The sequence below is a fragment of the Mastacembelus armatus genome, chromosome 8, assembly GCF_900324485.2.
Source record: "Mastacembelus armatus chromosome 8, fMasArm1.2, whole genome shotgun sequence".
NCBI classification, from domain to species: Eukaryota; Metazoa; Chordata; class Actinopteri; order Synbranchiformes; family Mastacembelidae; genus Mastacembelus; species Mastacembelus armatus.
The window spans coordinates 5,612,482-5,632,057 of record NC_046640.1 but is presented as its reverse complement, the minus strand read 5'-3'; the positions used below and the strand labels follow the sequence as shown (position 1 = coordinate 5,632,057).

The window sequence follows — 19,576 nt, the reverse complement described above, 5'->3', positions numbered from 1 at the left end:
CTTACGGCCTTATAACCTTGCACCTGATTTAGGTTTAATTTTATGTAGATGTAAGTGAACTCTTTGATTTGACATATTGGTTCTGCTAGTGTTTTTTTTTTTTGAGCTACTTCATGTGAATTGCACACAAGGGGATCGCGTCCTATTCCGTTCGTCGTTTCCAGTTTATGGTTTATTTGTGACACTTAACTTTTAACAGTGTATAACTATTTTTGTAAAAGACTTACTGAAATCGTAGATGTTTTTAGTTTCTTGCAGGTTGCACCGCTTCACGACACTCATGATAATAAACGTGGCTGATAATGTTGACCGATAAGATAATTTTTAGTAACTAAAATATTATTCCTTATTTTAAAATATAAATTTGGGTTAAATAATTTGTTCAATCTGCTCAAATGAACTGAGCCACAGCTATAGATTCCACACGGATGGATTTTGTCAACGTACCGTAAAACCTAACGAGTTTGCGCCGTACTTACAAGGAAGTGCGGAGAATTTAGTGCGCTTTTTTCAGCTGAGTTGGCTCATGTCAAAAGCTAGTGATTTGTTGGTCTTATTTAAGACAACCTGAGATAAATTGCACCCAGACTGCGGGGTAGTAATCTACTAGAAGCGACACGTCCCATTTTTTGAAAATGCCTCGGAGAAAGGTAAGGTGCAGACAGCCGTTGTAGCAGACTGCATCTCAGACACACAACATAACGTCATAGCTAATGTTAGCCAACGCAGAGGTAAAAATCAAGCTGCGTGTGAAAACCTTTGCCTGCATGCAAGCTGAAAACCAGTCTAGAACTGCTGTCTGTGAATTTTAGATATGTGTTGAATAAGTTAGCAGTGTCGGTAGAACCATTCAACTGAGCTGTCGGTTTGTGTTGTTGCTAACAGCTAAGCTAGCTACTGCTTTTCGCTGAGTTGCAAAAATGTGTTGTTGTTTATTAAGTATTTCTTCTTCCGGGTACAGCCTGAAAGAATTAAAAAAATGGGCTTTGCGAATTTTTCTGAGGTTTTATCAGCTGGGAGAGAGCGTGGAGATGGAGACCTGAGTTAACGCTAATAACGGCAGCTTTAGTGAGTGTAAAAGAACAGGCTGTTCTCAGGATGCGAGGATGAAACAGAACGGCCGTATCAAAACAACGCTGTGATTGGACAGAGTCAGGACACGCATGTCGTTCATTGGTTGGTCTGTCTCACTCCCCGCCTTCTCTTCAGTTTTATTGGCCATATGCAAATTAAGTATAAAGCTCCTTGTTTTGAAGTTGTCATAACGCGTGCTGGTGGACCATACCGTAATATTTCATTCTCATGTTATTTTCCTTTCATTTCTATCTTGCAAAAGTGGTTAATGGCGATGTTGTTAATATTACTTTGCACGTATTACATAGCACACATAAACTTTTCTTATTTAGATTGATTTTATAGTCTTTATTTCCTCTATTCATTATAGCTTTATTTTTCCTGTTTTACTATTTTAGTATCTTTATCTGATCTGTCTTTAGTGCTACTATGACAATAATATTATTAGTATTATTATTACTAGTAGTAATAGTAGTAGCAGCAAAGAGTAAAAAGAGAAGGGAAATTAATGCAAGTATATAATGTTGCTGTTGTTCCTTTAATACCTTTACCTTATCCCAGCCATAACCACCACATGGGTGCATTACGTGCAACACAATTTACAGGGGGAAACAAATCCTGCCTGGGGAACAAATTTTCACACAATCCTACCCCACCCCCAGATTCTGGTCTGGTGAGCCCCTCTGATTTTAGCATCATTGCACTCATTTTGTATAAGCATAAGTTTAGACAAACTATATTCCAAAATATGTTTATGGGAGCTTTCATGAGTTGTTAAGGCCTCATGTCAATAGTCTTAAATTAATATCGGACTTAAAAGAAAACAACCCAGAGATCCATGCGGAAGGGGTACTCAGGCTTTGTGGTTGGTACAATAGAATAAGTCGACTTTATCAGAGATGGAGGTTAGTGTTGGGTTTATTTTGGGCATTTTCTGAAAGCCTATTGTGCATTAAAGGTTTGCACAACCAGAGGAGATGTGTAGGGGATGATACTGCTCCCACTGTGTGGTATCTCTGTTGAATTATCTGCTGGTAAACACAAATCTTAACTTTTACTGATTTTTTTATTTTTTTTTCAAAATGACCTGATGTGTTTCAGTACAGACTTTTAGCTGAACCAGCCAGACTACTGATAACTTGTTGCTTTTTATAGAGGACTGCAGGCAGCAGCTCGGATGGGACAGAGGACTCAGATTTTTCCGCCGACCTCGAGCACGCCGAAGTTTCCGAGACTGCTCAAAGACGCAGCAGCACACGCCTGACCCGCCTGTCGCTGCGCCTCAGCCAGAGCTCACAAGGTAACTATGTAGTTAAATGTTTCAAAAACTAGTAATTGATGTGAATTACAAAAATTACATACATCAGTTGTATGTATAGTATAGCTTATATGGATCAGAAACTGTGATAAAAGAGACACGGGGAAACTTTCATAGCATAGAAAATAATTTTTTTTTTAAGGTTAGCATAAGTGCAGGGCTACCAAGTTTCAGCAAAGTTTCAGAATGAGATATGTTCTGGAGTCAGAGTTGTGGCATGAGGCAGTCCTGCCCACATCTAATTATTTTTGCAACTAAAAAACACATTTTGCAAAGACCTGACGAGCACATGTAAGATATGAATATATTGGGTAAATATAAAAAACAGACAAATTAAGGCAAAAAATTATTTCTAGAAAATGTTTTAACATCAGAACTGAAACCTGCTTATACTGTCACATTGTGGGGACAGTGGCTTCCTCGTGTGGACCAAAACCAGGTCCCCCATCATGTAAATTAGTGGTTTCCAACTCCAGTAATAGAAGCCTCTGTCCTGGTTGTTTTCCAACTATCTCTGACTTACCCACTGCTGATTACCTGGATCGTGTGTGTTTAGTCAGTCAGAAGATACTATCTCAGATGAGGGTGGACGTGAGGGAACACGAAGTGAATTGGTCCACTCAAAATCTGTGGTTCAGACACTGAAGTGGTGCCAGCCTATAAATATGTAGGTATGCACCTGGACAATAAGTTGGACTGGTCACTGAACACAGATGTTCTATATAAAAAAGGGCAGAGACATCTGCAGGAAGATGCTACACATGTTTTACCAAAATGTTGTGGTAAGTGTGCTGGCATCTGGACAAACACTGTTGATGCAAAAAAAAAATTTGAACATTTGGGGAGAATGTTTTTGATTACATAAATTACAACATTTTATATTCAGAAGACTTGCATTTTCTCAAAGATAGCATCTCAAGCTAAAAAAAATAGACACTGCTGTTTGTTGAATCTGTTTGTTGAATCTGTTCGATGACACTCTCTTCATTGTAAACGTTCCTTACATCCACTACAGACTCTTTAACATCCTGCCACCCTGACCCCCATATGACCTCTTTCAGTGATGGCTACCAGAAGGATTTACAATAAAGAAAAGCAGACATTCTGCTGCTTTGTGTTATTGAGCGTAGCTGGTGGTCACTGGCACAAGCCCCGAATTTGCTAAAAAAATGTAGATGTTTATTTTTATATTTGTGGTAGAATTAGTCTCATTTTTAACCATGGATGCTGTTTACAACAAGTAACTTTATATTACTTACATGTTTAAAGGGAAATATTTATTTAAATTGTAAGCAAAATGAGAAACTGGCACATTGATAATGTAAGTGGTTTAGAATAGTATTATCGTATTATCTCTGCTCTTCTTTTCTAGATAACTGCAGCTCAGCACAAAGCAATTCTCCTGCAGGTGTGGGGCCTGATGAAGGCCTAGACTCAGCAGTGGAGTCTGCAGCAGTGGCAGCATCTGTCTTCTCCTCCGGACGCAGGGTCACACGCAGCCAGCAGGGGGCGACAAACCCCACGGGCAAAAAATACCCACTGCGTCAGAGCAGGTCGTCTGGTTCAGATACTGAAGCTAACGGTGAGAGCAGCAGTGCCTTCTGTATAATGTATATATCAAGTTAGGAATGCTTTGAACATTTGAGCATTTTGTTTTGAATTTGAAGCCTGTTCTGTGAGTTAAAGGTCAGGAATAGCCTGAGCGGGTTAATTTTGAAACAGAAACAGAAGCTCAAAAGAAATGAGAGATGAAAAGTCAAAAGAACAGTAAAGTTAGGGAATGAGGGAGAGGACAAAAGGTAAGTCAATGACTGATAAGTAGATGAAAGAGTGGAAAAGGAAGCTGGAAGGGCAGAAAAAACAAGGAATAATGTGAAGATGAGAATGAGAGGAGGAAAGACGACTGTCTTTGTGTTTTATTCATCTACTGTGGTGCCCTTCCGCTAAGGTTATCAGGCCTGTTTGTGATCACAGCGTGTTCCTAATTATGAAGAAGACAAATATGTCTCAGTGCATATCCTGGACTTGCATTTTGTCACTGGAATGAATAAATAACATTATGGAGACAAGGAGCTAATGAATACAGAATACAGATGCTATAAGGAGGTGATAATCTGTATCTTTTAAAGCAGTTCTGCACTTAGTTTGCTTACTCAGTTTGATCATTTGTGACTTTAACAAGGAGTCATAAAGTAAAGCAATGTTAAGAGTGCTGTCATGAAACACAGTAAAACACAATTTATAACAACTAATACCAGCATTTTTAGCCTGGCCAGCCAGACTAACTCTTTTTCTATTCCATACAAACAATTAACCATCTTGGTTTTGGATTTCTCTTCTCTGTCACTCAAGTATGCCTCATTGCATAAAGCCCAACCAATGGCAGATAAATGGTTTTTATAGGCCCGGCTCATTTGAAGCCACAGAAAGAGACTCTCTAATGCAGGGGCTCCAGACCTGTATTCTTTCGCTAAGAAAGTGAGTGGGTCTGGCTGGCCAGGCTACAGCATTTCATTATATATGTGCCTTACAAAACTAGTTAATTAATACAAAGCAGAAGGTTATTTGGAGTCGAAGATTATGACAGTTTGGTCAATGAGCATGGTGTTAAATATGTTACAATCATAATTAAAACTAGATAAAGAACAATATATGAACTAAACAACCTGCAGTTTGTTCATTTGAACTTAGAAACAGGGGAGGTGTTTCATTGTGATTTGGCGCTATACAAATAAAATTGAATTGAATTGAATCCCCAAATCTCTTTGTACACTTGTCCAAACAAAATTAATTGAGCTTTCTTAACATTAAGGTTTTTTTTTTTGCCATTTAGAGATAATTAAATTAATTGTTAAGGTTTTTTCATCTCTCTGCCCATCCATTTCTGCAACTTATCTGAAATCGGGCTATGGTGCCAGCAGGTTCAACAAGGTAGTAGTAACTGTCGTGAGAATAAAAAAGATAGTATTCACAAATTTTTGTTTGCTTCTACTGCAGGGTTTCTGGTAATGTTGTTAAAAGTCTGTTTACAGACAAACAGTAAAAGAAAAACACTGCAACGGTTTACGGTTTCAAATTTTAAAAAAGTCAAATTGTCTGATGTCTTAATTAGCCCCAAGTGGGAAAAAAAATGCAAGGAAACAGGCTGCAGTATGGTCTTCCATTCTCCTGCCAGCTTTCTGGAGCTCAAACACTGGGCTTCTGCTGCCTGTCTTTGCTAGCAGTGTCTGCTGTAGGGTGTTAACCTCATGTGGTCACATTGCAACCAACCGTGATTTCCTTAAGATGGATTTGTTGCAATAGATATACCTTAAAAAGCACTTGCATGACTATTTAGGCTTAAGGATTTCTACTGGTATTTGACATCATTGCTTTGGTTTCCTGTCACTGGTCTTACTTCTACTATCCTTGTAGCTTTGTCAGTACACTAGTAAGGCTTAAGTTTATACCTAAAATCTTTATACATTTTTTCCCTCATTTCCTCTGCCCTGATTTGTGTAGCAGATCTGAAGCAGGGAGCAGACCGGGATGAGACCCCTCCTCGCACCCCAACAGGCAACGCCCCATCCTCAGAGTCAGACATTGAGGTTTCAAGCCCCAGCAATGACCTTGTGTCCTCTAGCAATGATATTGTAGTTTCACAAGAAGAGGATGAGAGATTGGCCAAAGAGCTGTCGCTCAAAGAGGCCGCCGCCCATGAACTTTCCCACCGGCCTAAACGGCGGCGCTTCCACGAGAGCTACAACTTCAACATGAAGTGTCCCACTCCTGGGTGCAACTCACTGGGTTAGGGCACAGACACTGCAGTACTTTTCATCAGATCAGACTCCCCGCTGTTATAGACTAGTCCTGAGTTTTTTGTTTGTCTTTCTTTATCTCTGCTTCTTTCTGTTTTTCTTTTTCATTCAGGTCATCTAACAGGGAGGCATGAGAGGCATTTCTCCATATCAGGATGTCCTCTCTACCACAACCTGTCTGCTGATGAATGCAAGGTACGCACAAATACACACACACACACACACACACACACAGAAAGATGTAGCAAAGTTTTGGAGAAAGTTTCCATATAGGAATAAAATGTTGTATTTTTCCTTCATTTGTTCTTCAAACTACCTTTAGCTTCTTTAATATTATTTTTCACTTGAGCCAATGTAGATAAATCTTAGCAGTCACACCACAACCAAGCATTCAGCTGGACAATCTGCAGGAAACCAACAAACTCAAATTGAACTTGTCAAGCTGTGAAGCCTCCAGGAACATGGAGGTGGTTGCTGCAATGTTTTTGTTGCACGCCTGGTTGTGAATCATTGGTGGTAGACAGTGTTGATGTTTTGTCAGGGCAAGGCATCAACGCGCGACAAACAGGCCGAGGAAAGGACGCTGTCACACCGTCAGGACGAGAACAGACACTCCACAAGAAATCAGGTAATGTTCAAGCACACAAATGTGTCAGATGAGAGTAATGCACTGTGACGCACACTCGTACCTTAAACAGACGCATGAATGTATGCGTATATGGCGTTTCTTTAAAGTAATTCTCTTTATTTACTGAACTGAACAAATGAATTCAGGTAAAGGCTGTGACCCTTTGATTTCACCTGTCCAGTTCATTTCATCATGAACTGAAAGTGTGTTCGTGTGTATGGAGGGGAATTCCTGTACACTTCAGCATTACTCTTAAAGCAGCAATACCTCAGGTCAAAGATCAGACTGTGATTCCTCTGTGTAACAGGGCTGTGAGGCAAAAGGATGACAGGTTGCTGGAGGTTTAGTAACAGCAACTGAGCAAACTATTCCTGATATGATTAATTAGTGCATTTGACAAGGGTAGTGCACACATTAAAAAAAAAAGTTTGCTTTATAAATATTAATATCATATGCAATTTTAATAATTCTAGGGCACCAGATCCCTTGATGGTGGATTGGCCAACCAGTTAATAAATAAATAATAATATCAGTCTTTAATATAAATGGGAGTTCTCTGAGCCAGTGACAAGATGACTGTGATTATTTTATTTCCATCCATCCATTTTCTGCCGCTTTATCAGAGCCTCCATCTGGTGGAGCATGCCCGGAACACACCCCCAGGGAGGCGTCCAGGGGGCATCCAGAAGAAATGCCTGAGCCACCTCAGCCTGTAACGCTTCGGCCGCTTGTACCCGTAATCTTGTCCTTTTGGTCATGACCCAGAGCTCATGACCATAGGTGAGAGTAGGAGCGTAGATTGACTGGTGAATCAAGAACTTCGCCTTTCAACTTAGGTCCTTTTTTACCATAACAATTTGCAGAGGTGGAAAAAGAAATCAATTTATGTTCGGATTTAGATCTGAGATTTGAGCGGCAGTTTGAAGAACAAAGATCACCTTATTGGTAACTAGGACGACCAACTGAGATAGGTTTGAGACAGTCAGCACAGCCACGGTTTCTTTTCGGGCCATCCTGCTGGGAAATCAGGGTTCTTGACCTCTGGTTCAAAGTGGGACCAGTTTCTGCTGGAGTTTAGAATGCATACCCTAGTTCGGCCAGACTTGCATACGTCATTGTCACTCTTGGTCTGTGCAGGTGGGTCAGGTAGGCGTGGCTTTTTTGGTGCCTCCACTCTTCTGCTTTCTCACAGGCATTAAACTTCACTCTGCTGTGAGTGCCACCTTTAGACAAAATTAGTTAACAAATATAAAGGAGGAGGGGGCACAACGTATGTGTTCACTTGAGGAAATTATCTTAATTCTCCCTCCTCCATGTGGAAAACAGGCTCACAGGCTCGTTCTTGTGAGCAGCCTATGAGAGGCCTGTTTCCGCCACTGGGAGGAAAAATAAAACAACCCCAAAAGTCAAAATAATGAGATACTTTCTCAATATCTTGTTATTTTGAATTACTAAGTCAGAATATTGACAAAGTATCTCATTATTTTGATTTAGGGGCTCATTTTATTTTTCATCCCAGTGGCAGAAACGGGCTTCCAAACACTAGGAGTTATAGTTTAGCGTGAAAATTAACGTTTTTACTTTTTCTGTGGTACGGTATTATCTTCAGTTGAGTGCCAAGAGTGTTATTGATCGCTACTGACTACTCGACAAAATTACAGTAAATTAACACATATAAGTCGTCTCGCTATATAAGTCACATGAAAAGCCAAATGCTCTTAGTAGGTTAAGTCTGCTTCAGATATAGCAATAGAAAATGAAATATAGCAGGGACAGTTAATATGCCTTTAGTTAGGTTTTCAATTAATATCTAGAAAAACATGTTTAACTGGTGAAGGTGATCAAAGGAACGGAGGGGGTCCTTAACAATGGGTCTGTTGGTCAGGGCAGATGTGTTGATTCTGCAGAGTCTGTTTGTGATCAGAGAGGGTCTGGAGATGCAGCGTCTCCTTGAGATGCGATTAGTCTTGGATTGTAAAAATATACTTAAGGAGATTATTTAATAAGGATAATAAGGATTTAAGGATAACATGCTTATAAATTTTGTTATATATAAAACTTAAGGCCTGATGGGTCTAGTTTGTAATTGGGCTGCTGTGAGGCAACCATGTGTATAGAACATTGGATCATCAGCATACTTCATTTAGTATATAATATTATTAGTGTTATTGGAAATAATTACAAACCAACCTTTAAATTTAAGGATACTGATTGTGATGATAGTGATTGTTTGTTTGCATTACCATCCTGAAAAGGTAAAGAGCTCAAAATTCAAGTGTTCTGTATTGAAGTGTTTGTCTCTGTGTGGTCTCAGGCCCCAACAGAGCGTCAACTGCGCTACAAGGAGAAGGTGACAGAACTGAGGAGGAAAAGGAACTGTGGTCTCAATAAGGAGCAGAAGGAAAAGTACATGGTCAGTAGGCAAGAAATAAATGTTTGCATTCCCAACCACATGAGAAAATGCACCTCCCCATATTATATTTTGAAAGTCCTTCTTTTCTGCCAGGACCATCGTCAAAGCCATGGGACGAACCGGGAGCCACTGCTGGAGAACATCACCAGTGACTACGACCTCGAGCTGTTCAGGAAAGCGCAGGCACGTGCATCGGAGGACCTTGTAAGAGAGAAAACTCATCATCATCTCCCTCCCTTACTACTTTCTCCTTCCCTATCCTTTTTGTTTCCTCTGTTCTGCCTTACTCCTCTTCTCTGTTTCAGTCTGCAAAGCCTCCTCTGCAGCCACAGGAGGCATCTGAGATATTTTTGATGGTTTGGATGATCACTCCCTGTGTTTCTGTATTTTGTTTGTTCTACTCTGTTATTTTGTAATCCATTCAAATGAGATGGCTTAGTTATTTTCAGTCAGTATTCCTTAAATGATTCCTCATTTTGATATAATCAATTTAAGTCTTAAATTAGAGATTTTGAAAGTGATCTGGTATCGAAAGTGCAGGGACCGTATAATATTATTCACATATATTTGTTAAACATTGTCATGATCTTAGTACCAAAGTTTGACTGAGGTTTTAAAAATGATTTCATAACATGTAAGCAGAAATATTTTCTGCAGAAATTTTATGCCTTCATATTAAACATTTTCCTATTTCTTCCTCACTCTAATTTGTTATTTTCTACATCTTTTTATGTACTTTTTTATTATTTTTTGTGGCTAGTTTTCATCACTGGGGTTTATCTGTGTGATGTTTGCCTTGTATGATCCTCTTACTACGAAAATGACATATTTTCTTGTTTGTCCTCTCTCCCCTCTGTTTGCTCACCTGCTCTTTCTTGTTGTCCTCTCTATATCTTTTCACTTCCTTTCCCTGTCTCCCTGTCCTTCCTGTATGGGCCTGTACAGGAGAAGCTCCGTCTGGCCGGCCAGGCTTCAGAGAGCAGCAACATGATAAAGACCATCGTGTTTGGTCGCTTTGAGCTGGACACCTGGTATCACTCTCCATATCCAGAGGAATATGCCCGCCTGGGGAGGCTCTACATGTGCGAGTTCTGCCTCAAGTATATGAAGAGCCAGACCATTCTGCGCAGGCACATGGTGGGGCATTTTGTTCCGTTTTTGGAACTGCAGGTCACTGAAATTACTCTGTTTACTATATAGTGCATTTACATTTATATAAAGTGCATTTACATTTACATTTACATTTATTCACCACCAATTAGTTGAGTGTCCAAATTTCCACAATGAAGTAAAAACAGTAGTGTTAGTGGCATGCATACTACTTGCGCTGCAAAAGTTACCATTGTGCAATATTAAATATTGTACAATACTCCGTGATGCCATGCCTGTAAACAGTGTTGTCAAATCTAAATTTATATCAATTTCTACCACTTGTGAATGTGAATGATATTTGATATCTATACTGTAGTGCTTATTGACAAAGTGAATGAGAGTTTAAATTAATCTCATACAAATTTATCTGCAAGAGTAACTGTCATTTACATACAACAATAACATACTGACTACCTATGACATATCTCATCATTTATCACAAATATTTGGTTGCATTATGAAAACAAATGCACTAACCATACAAGTTGTAATGTCTTAGGCTGCTCTTTCCAGTATTTGGATGATCTATTGTTAGAAAAAATTGGAAACATTTCCACTTTCTAGTATATATTTTCTTTTGTTCTTCATCTTCATTTCAATAAATGGAAAAAAATACACATAAATACTGCAGGTTCTTCCAGGTGTGATTAGAGAGCAGTTCTTTATCTTAACTGAAATATCTCTGATTGAGAACTAAGAAAATTGTTACCACACAGTAAATGTCAAAGCATCAAAGAGAAAATGGACTGTGGCACAAAATGAGTCTGGTCAATTGACGTAGGTCAAACTGTAATCTTACTTTTTCAGTTCCTAAGATGAGCCATGGTTTTATTTTTAGACCATGCTGACTCTATTTTGATAGACTGCAAAACTTTGCCCTTCTGATGAACTTCACACTGTTTCTATATTTGAGTGATAGAAGTGAGCTGGACTCAGAAGAGGGTTTCTAAATAAGGAGGTGTTCTGCTACCCTGAATGGTTAGAAAGTAGGGTCTGAAACAGGTGTATAGCCACACTGAACTAGACAGCGGCAATATTTGCAAGAAAATATTTAAAACAGAATAAATCTTTCTAACATCAAGAAAGGCACAACATTAAATGTGGTTTTATGTTGTTTATTTCTGTTGCATAAAGGCCAAGTGTGTTTGGAAGCATCCCCCAGGTGACGAGATCTACAGGAAGGGGAACATCTCTGTCTTTGAGGTGGATGGAAAGAAGAATAAGGTAAGAAATAGCTGCACAACTCACCCTGACCTTCATTCAGAAGGTGCAGGAGTCAGCGGGACCTCATGCAAGAACATTTTTGTATTGTTATCTTTCTCTCTTGAGTGTTTCCAGTTGGATTCAGCTAATGCACTGTAAGAGGTAAATGTAAAGAAAGTCCATCAGTTCATAGTTTGTGCTTTCTTTATAAGTGCGCTATGTGAAAACTGTATCTGCTGTGCTCCATTTCTCTGTGAGTAGTCGTTTTTGTACTCACTCTGTCCTTCAGGTTGGCAATCTCCCATGTTCAGGTGCACTGCACCTACAAAGTAGATTGGATACAGTTAGACAAATTGGTCCCAGCTCTCGCATTCATCTGCTCATTCATTCTCCACACACACACACACACACACACACACACACACACACACACACACACACACACACACACACACACACACACACACACACACACACCTGGCATAATCACCCACAGTTGCCTGCCCACAACTCCCATCCCGCCTCCACACACTCTTACCTAGAGAAATACATGACTTGTTTCACCTTGATTAATGCCACTTTGTCGTGGGGAGTTCTGTTCTGCTCTGTTTGTGTTGTCAAAAATCATCAAGGGAAAGCAAAATAATTACAGCAAATTCTCACAGGACTTGAAATGTTTAGAAAATAAAAATACATGAGAGCAGCATTATGCAGCAACTGTTGAACTTTGTCGATAGGGTCATTACATCTAGACAACCTCACATTAAATTGGCAAGATATGATGATGTTATGGTGAACAAAATATTAATCAGGCATGGCCACTCATGTATGTCATATGTATCTCAGAGAAATTTTTAAATATGAAATAAGTTGATGAATTTAGATTGCTAGTATGTGTAACTTAAGAAGCCAAGTGATTGTATGAGACATTTTTGTACCAAGGCCTTATGATAACTGTAAATGGCTGGTCTTCTATGTTGTTATCTGTTTAGCTTGAAGTGTGACCTGTGTAACTGAGAACTGTCTGTTTGAGATTATCCAGCAGTGTTTACACAAAGAGAGCTGGCCAATGGCATGGTTGTCCAAACAGTGAGCGCTCAGACAAGCTGAACACAATATTAGTCAGTTGTGTCGGCGTAAAATGAACCCACTCCAGTAATCTTAAATAAATTATAATGTCTATCATGCTCTTCTTCCCAGATTTACTGTCAGAACTTATGTCTGCTGGCAAAACTCTTCCTGGACCACAAGACTCTGTATTATGATGTTGAGCCTTTCCTCTTCTACGTCATGACTGAAGCTGACAATACCGGGTGCCACCTAGTAGGATATTTCTCCAAGGTAGCCAGAGAACCAATTACATGGTCCTCCTGCTTTCAGCATGTTTATTAGTATATCTGCATTACTTATTCATCAAGAAATTAGCATAAATGAATATACAAAGCCAAAAAGCTCCGTAACCAAAACATCATAATCATAATATTAGTAACCTTAGTGCTGATATTGACCTACAGTAACCACATTGTGTTCATGGATTTATTCCCTTGTGCAGGAGAAGAACTCTTTCCTAAACTACAATGTCTCCTGCATCCTCACCATGCCACAGTACATGAGGCAAGGTTATGGCAAGATGCTTATAGACTTCAGTGAGTATTGACACCCAAAAAATCTGTGACAAGAACACACACACACACACACACACACACACACAGATTGTTTTCCCCTCATACACTTATCTACTGTGCCTAATGGCCAGAGATTCTGCACAGCAAAATTAACAGCAGACTTTAACCCTTCTGATAAACATGCACACTCTTGCGATTTGTTTATTACAGTCATTAGTATTAGTACTTATAGTTTTCTGTATCCTTATTTTCATTTTGTAGCAGCAGATGAAGGAAGAGTAAAGCCAACAAAAAGCTCTATCTGATCTGTCTTTCCAGGTTACCTGTTGTCCAAGGTGGAGGAGAAGGTGGGTTCACCGGAGCGTCCCCTATCTGACTTGGGCCTTATTAGCTACCGGAGTTACTGGAAAGAGGTGCTGCTGCGCTACCTGAACAACTTTCAGGGCAAGGAGATCTCCATTAAAGGTCAGAACTTGGCCACACTCTCCAAAATTATGGAATGCGACAGGAACATTTTGAGAGGGCGGAAGGTTGGGCAGTGGTGAATCAAGATCTCTAGAAGTAAAACAAAAACAACTAAGACACAGTATTGCACTTTGTTTTAGATGAGTTACTGTTCACAAAGCTCTGCTTCTCAGCAGTTTCAAAGCCTTTCTGTCACACTTAATGAAGAGGTAGTGAAAGCGACATATACTGTATTTTAAGCCAGGCACCAACAAGCAGAAGTGAATTACCAAATTCATTCATCTGTGTCAAATAACATTAAACAACTCTGCTGACATCAGGCGGAAGGAGATGCGACATGTCTGCCTCATCTCTCAGGTTGCCTAAATGCTGACACTCACTCCATACTTTTTCAGCTGCATACTTTATTACCTGCACTTTGAAGTCTGCAGTACAGTGCTTTCTTTTGGGTGGCATTTTCACTTGTGTTACATTAGGAGTTAGAGTTTAGCGTTAAGTGCTCTTTAAAGGTGACCATAATCAAATATATTAGAGCTTTATGCTTGTTTTGTAATTGTTTTATGTAATATTGTTGTTCAAACTTGTTTTCTAGCACCATCATCTGGTTAAATTTGTCCAATATAATCAGCAAATGGTGACATGCTAATCTGGGATGGTGAATGTGAAGCAATGGTGCATCATCTTGGAAAATACGCCTATCAGATGAATCAGATGATAAATGTGCACTGGTTGCTTGACCACACAGTGACAGCACAACTCCCAATCACAGCCAAGAAATATCCCAGCACATTATACTCCTTATATCTACAACTGTTCATTTACATTTACAAACTGACTTTTGTGCAGATTAAACAAATAACATTATAATTAGTGAGTCAAGATGATAGGATCTTTTAGAGTCTGTCAAGTTCTGCAGTCGGCTGTGGTCGGCTGTGGTCGCATTCACGGTACAGAGCTGCCTTTCTCAATCAGACACTCTTGATGCCATGAACTCCTAATCCTTGTCCCACACTTGTGTTGACAGAGATCAGTCAAGAGACGGCGGTGAACCCAGTGGATATAGTTAGCACACTACAGTCCCTCCAGATGCTCAAATACTGGAAGGGAAAGCACCTGGTTTTAAAGAGACAGGTGGGAGACACAAGGATCAAACTCAGAAGTCACATAATCCTTCATACTGTTCTGTCCACTTTCCACAGTCAAAGATTACACCTCTTATTAGATACCTGGGACAATTACTTTCAGCTTTGTTACACAGCTCTTCATTAGTGTGCCCAGCTAAAATTTCTTTCTTCCTTTAGGACCTAATTGATGACTGGAAGGCCAAGGAGACCAAACGTGGTAACAGCAAGACCATTGACCCCACTGCCTTAAAATGGACACCACCCAAAGGGACATAAAACACCACCTTTTCACACTCCAAAACCCCAAAACACACTCAGACAGATCCTGCTTTGAACACCGGCATGCTCATAGACCCTGAGCCTGAACCCTTCCACACACACATATACTTGTAGAAAATGCTTTCACCAGCTACAGCAGTTAATCACTTATAGAGTCAACCAATACTCTGGGTTAAAGCAGTAACTGTTTGGCCACTGACTGCAGGCCAACTAATATGAAACATGAAGCAAATACAGTATGTTCTTGCATTCAGTATTTTAAAGTGGCATGTGTGATCAGTTTTTAAGTTATGAATCTGCAAAATGTAACCAAACCTAACCATCAGGCAGGGGACCCCTAAATGAAAAGAACTGTACATTATACATGAGAAATAAAGACAAATATGTATAGGACCAAACATGAAACATAGGTATAAACAGGTAGAATAATAGGCATTATAACAGCTACTGTTGTAAGACTTAAATACATGAGCTACGCTGATTCGAACAAGTATATGAAATATATATTTTTCGAAAAACCAGCCTGTACAGCCCAGTGCTCATATTTATAGATCCCACATTTATAAGTTATATGGCTATCACTCATATAACTTAAGGTGTATCTAACATGGCCTTTTCAGATTTCATTCATTAGTTTTCCATCTGATGTTCTATTCAAGAACAGCAAAGTTAGTCGAAAGAAACACTAGATTTCCTTCAAACATTTGTTTAAACATTGTTCAATCATTTAAAATGACTGCATTAAGTGACACTGATGCTTCATACAACCTATGGAGCATCAGTGCTCAGTATGAATGAATGAATGTGATTGGCTGAAAAGTGAGAGGGTGGTAACAACAGTCATTGTAAGTGGCATTATGAAAAAAAAAAAATTAATATAATAATATTTCATAAGTTGTGTTAAGAGTTTATTCAAATAGTTTATTTAAATATTTTTTCTAATTTAGTGATAATTTATTTCATAATGTCATTTTTATTTTAATGTAGCAGAGAGGTCAGTATTCACCTTTTATGTTTATGCTTTTCAACAAGGATACAGTGAGTAAAATGCAAAATGCTGTGTCACTGTAGAAGCCGGTAATGTCACAGGAAGGTTGCTGCTATCTCCTCAGCCTCATTTGTTTTCTGAAAAGTGACACTAATTGGTTTGTTAGTGCACCTCCTCACAGACACTTCATTAGCACAGAGCACCAGGCACCCGTTTTAATCCAGTCTGCCGCAGCCGGTGTTGAACCCTTGCCACATTTCATTTTGTTCTGGTGATAGAACCCAGGTCGGCACTCATGCAGTGTGTCTTTGGCAGACACACACCAGCTGGCTGTGATTGAAGAAGACCAGGCCTGGCCCTGAAATGAATAAAGTTTCTGAGAACAGGAGCATTGACACCAGTTTACCACCCAGGTCACCAGACTAAACAGAGAATTCCCATGAAATTGGAAACTGCAAAAGACCTAAAAAAATAATTTGGTTGTTTACACCTGAGAAACTCTGGTATAAAGGTTAAAAATAGGGCTAAAGCTAAAATTCTACCAAATATTCACAAATACTCATTTCACACATTGTTAACATGATCTCAGGTGAAGTCTAAAACAGAACCTGTTTTAGCAATTTGTGTAAGAAAGACAAAAAACGATTGACACACAGGCCAAACAGGCTGTTTGAACCCAGAGTAATTCAGTAATACAGATTCTCACTCATGCAACAAACACAGTGTGTCCTCTATTTACCCAATCTCACTAGTCAGTTTGTTAAAGAAGCTATAGCTGCCATTGGCCACACGTGGAGCGTGGAATATCACCAGTGCAGTTACCACCTGTCCCCTTCTTGTTTATAACCTTTAAGCTTAGCGTCAACTCTGTTATTTCCTGATGTCTTCACTTAACGTTCTGGATAGTGAAGGCACAACGGGAATCTCAGCTGTCAGATTGCAGGAGCCCACAGACATGTGTTTTCTATGTTTGTTTTTTTTTTGGTTCTGTTAAAGTTCTCAAGTGATATTTTATACTTTCCTACCTCTGAGGTTTAACCACTGTATGAAAGCTAGAAATGCCCATTTTAAGATTCTTTTTTATTGTGTTAACATGAAAATATGTAGTCATGTTTGGCCAGAAAATTTTCACTGGATATTTTCTTTAATAAGTTATTTATATTCTTTAAACAAACATGTGTTAACTGTGTAGAACATGAAAGACAGTTTGGTAGAAGAATGTCGACTCGATAGGACCAGTTTCCTTGTTAATATTATTTATCTAACAACTGTGTGTAGATTTGAATGTGTTTAGAAGCTCCTATAAGGTACAGGAGTTAGACCATTTACATTTCAGAAGGTTATCTCTCATTTCCCGAAGTGGCACATGATTGAAACAAACCGCGTCACTTTTGCACAAGCACAACCTTTATCTGTTAAACCATTATGTGTGGTCCCCACCATGTTTTAAATATGTTTTGTTTTTTTACAGCCATCTGTTGATTTAGCTCATCATGCTAATTTTGTAACCAGATGTATTACAGGTATCATTTTTGGGCATATTTGTTTTCTTGCCGAGAGCTGGATGGAACGTCTCTCTTGACTGACCAATTAACCTGAAGCTACAGCTTAGCTGGATCACAAGTAAAACTAAAAATAATCACTTTTAAAGCAAACCAGGTGTAATATGTTCATCAGTGAGCTTTACAGGTGCTTGCATGGAGCCAGGCCAGCTGTTTTCCCTTGATTCCCAGTCATTGTGCTAAGCTAAACTAATTGGCTATGACAGTACCTACATTTTTCTGTCAGTCTGCTAATTAAACTCTTGACAAGAAAGCAAGTAATTACATTTCCCCCTATGCCAAACTATTCCTCTGAACATTGTGTATGAGCTTAGACAGCAGTTGGCTGTGAAATTGGAGGTGTGTGGCCAGCAGTGTCGGATTGAATCAGCTTTTTGTTTTTCAGTATGCTTTTTTGTTTTGCATCTTTGTGTCATAATTTCATGTGGAGGAATAATTTTCTTTCATGAACTGTAGCCCAAAGTTACATTTGTTTCATAGTGTAACAAATGTGGCCTTTAATGTTCATGAAGTTGATGTTCTCTGTTGTGTCTTGTTTGTTGTTTTTACAGTGATGCCTTTTTTCCTACAGTCGAAGGATCCATTTGTGTTTCACGTGTACTTTCTGTTGTCCTGTAGGTTGGCACTTCTGTCTTCAGTTGGGTCTTACTTGAGGTTGTTGTCATTGATTTAACATCAGTGATTGGCAGATGTTGAATAAGCACCAGTAGTTTATGCATTTCAGATGACTACATTTATCCTTCTAGCACCTGCTCTCAACGAAGCTCTCTAAACTGTGCTGACCAAAATTTCTCATGACTGTTGGGACAGTTGTACTGTGAGTTAAGTGCATTTACAGGAAAGTGCACTTACTTATTCTTGTCAGAAAATTCAAAGGAACACGACAAGTTTTGATTTCAGCACACATATGTCATACAGGGAAAAATCCATCATCCATATTTATAGTGTTTCACAGCATGCGTTCAACATGCTTGACAACAATACCAAACATCATTTACAACAGTAAAATAAGATTATAGTTGTCCAATAAAACAGCACCATCATAAAATGAGAGGACTATAAAATATAAATAATATTTTGCATAGTAAGAATGACAAAGAACTAAACGCAGGCGGCATTAGCCAAAGGCGATTGAAAATAGATATGTTTTTAATTTTGTTTTAAAAACCTCAGCATTTTTAATGTGTTGAGTGTTCCACAGAGCAGGTACCCTGTGAGAAAAGGCCTGCTGATTTTTTTTTTTTTTTTTTTTTTTCTTGCAGGTGATGGCATGCAATAGCAGAAAATGGACCTGATCCAAAAAAAATCCTTTTTGTTTTGACCCAGTACATTTTGATTTCTCTAATTTTATTTTCCTCCTGTCAGCTTGCTGTTTTCCTCTGTGCCAGTGGCAGCTATAGATGGGCAGGTTGCGAGCACTGTGCTGGTTATTCACACATTAACACAGCAAGCTATTGTAGTCCTGCTACCTATTTAAACAACGCACATAAAGCAACAACGCACAGAAAGTAGCGTAGCGGTGATATGTAGCTCAGTTGTGCTTTCGTCCTTGCTTCTCCCCCTGTTTTCAATAAATGAACATGGTGAAAAAGCTTTTCCCAGTGCGTTGTGTGCTGTTTTCCCTGGCAGCAGAGAGAGTGATGAGTGGGGAATGGATTGTTTGGGCCTGGTGAGGCCTGCTTAAGATCTGTCCATCCTAATAAGCTTCCACTCAACATGAAAGATTTGTTGATTTGATGAGATTTACCTGGATAACAGCTGGAGGTCAGGGCTGATAAAAATGCTGAGGAAAATCTTGGTAAACCACATGAATCTTATAGGCAAGGCAGGTTACTCTGTGTAGCACAATTCATACACAGACTAATTTAATGTGCTTTACAGAAATAAAAGACAAAAACAGACAAAAATTAAAAATGTCAAATATAGATTTATTTTTTTTAATAAAAAA

General features: G+C 39.1%; 1 protein-coding gene across 4 annotated transcripts; it reads left to right on the top strand.

Moving 5' to 3' along the window:
• Positions 1-480: 480 nt before the first annotated feature.
• LOC113140423 (histone acetyltransferase KAT7-like) lies at positions 481-19,222 on the top strand. 4 transcript variants are annotated; one of them, XM_026324184.2, is made up of 15 exons: positions 481-650; positions 2,230-2,374; positions 3,765-3,974; positions 5,897-6,178; positions 6,302-6,384; positions 6,731-6,817; positions 9,132-9,230; positions 9,324-9,434; positions 10,176-10,367; positions 11,517-11,606; positions 12,786-12,926; positions 13,138-13,231; positions 13,529-13,675; positions 14,700-14,806; positions 14,977-19,222. In XM_026324184.2, the coding sequence occupies exons 1-15, from the start codon at positions 636-638 to the stop codon at positions 15,073-15,075; spliced, it is 1,902 nt and encodes a 633-aa protein (XP_026179969.1). In that variant the 5' UTR covers positions 481-635; the 3' UTR covers positions 15,076-19,222. The 4 variants fall into 4 exon arrangements, with proteins under 4 accessions (XP_026179969.1, XP_026179970.1, XP_026179968.1 ...); XM_026324185.2 differs by having other exon boundaries at positions 5,894-6,178; positions 9,324-9,413; XM_026324183.2 differs by having other exon boundaries at positions 5,894-6,178.
• The last annotated feature ends 354 nt before the right edge of the window (positions 19,223-19,576 follow it).

Bases quoted from the DNA above. Each gene is read 5' to 3' on its own strand.
- LOC113140423 (XM_026324183.2), top strand. The intron at 11,607-12,785 runs GTAAGAAATAGC...TCTTCTTCCCAG, and splicing joins TGGATGGAAAGAAGAATAAG to ATTTACTGTCAGAACTTATG. The intron at 13,232-13,528 runs GTGAGTATTGAC...CTGTCTTTCCAG, and splicing joins CAAGATGCTTATAGACTTCA to GTTACCTGTTGTCCAAGGTG.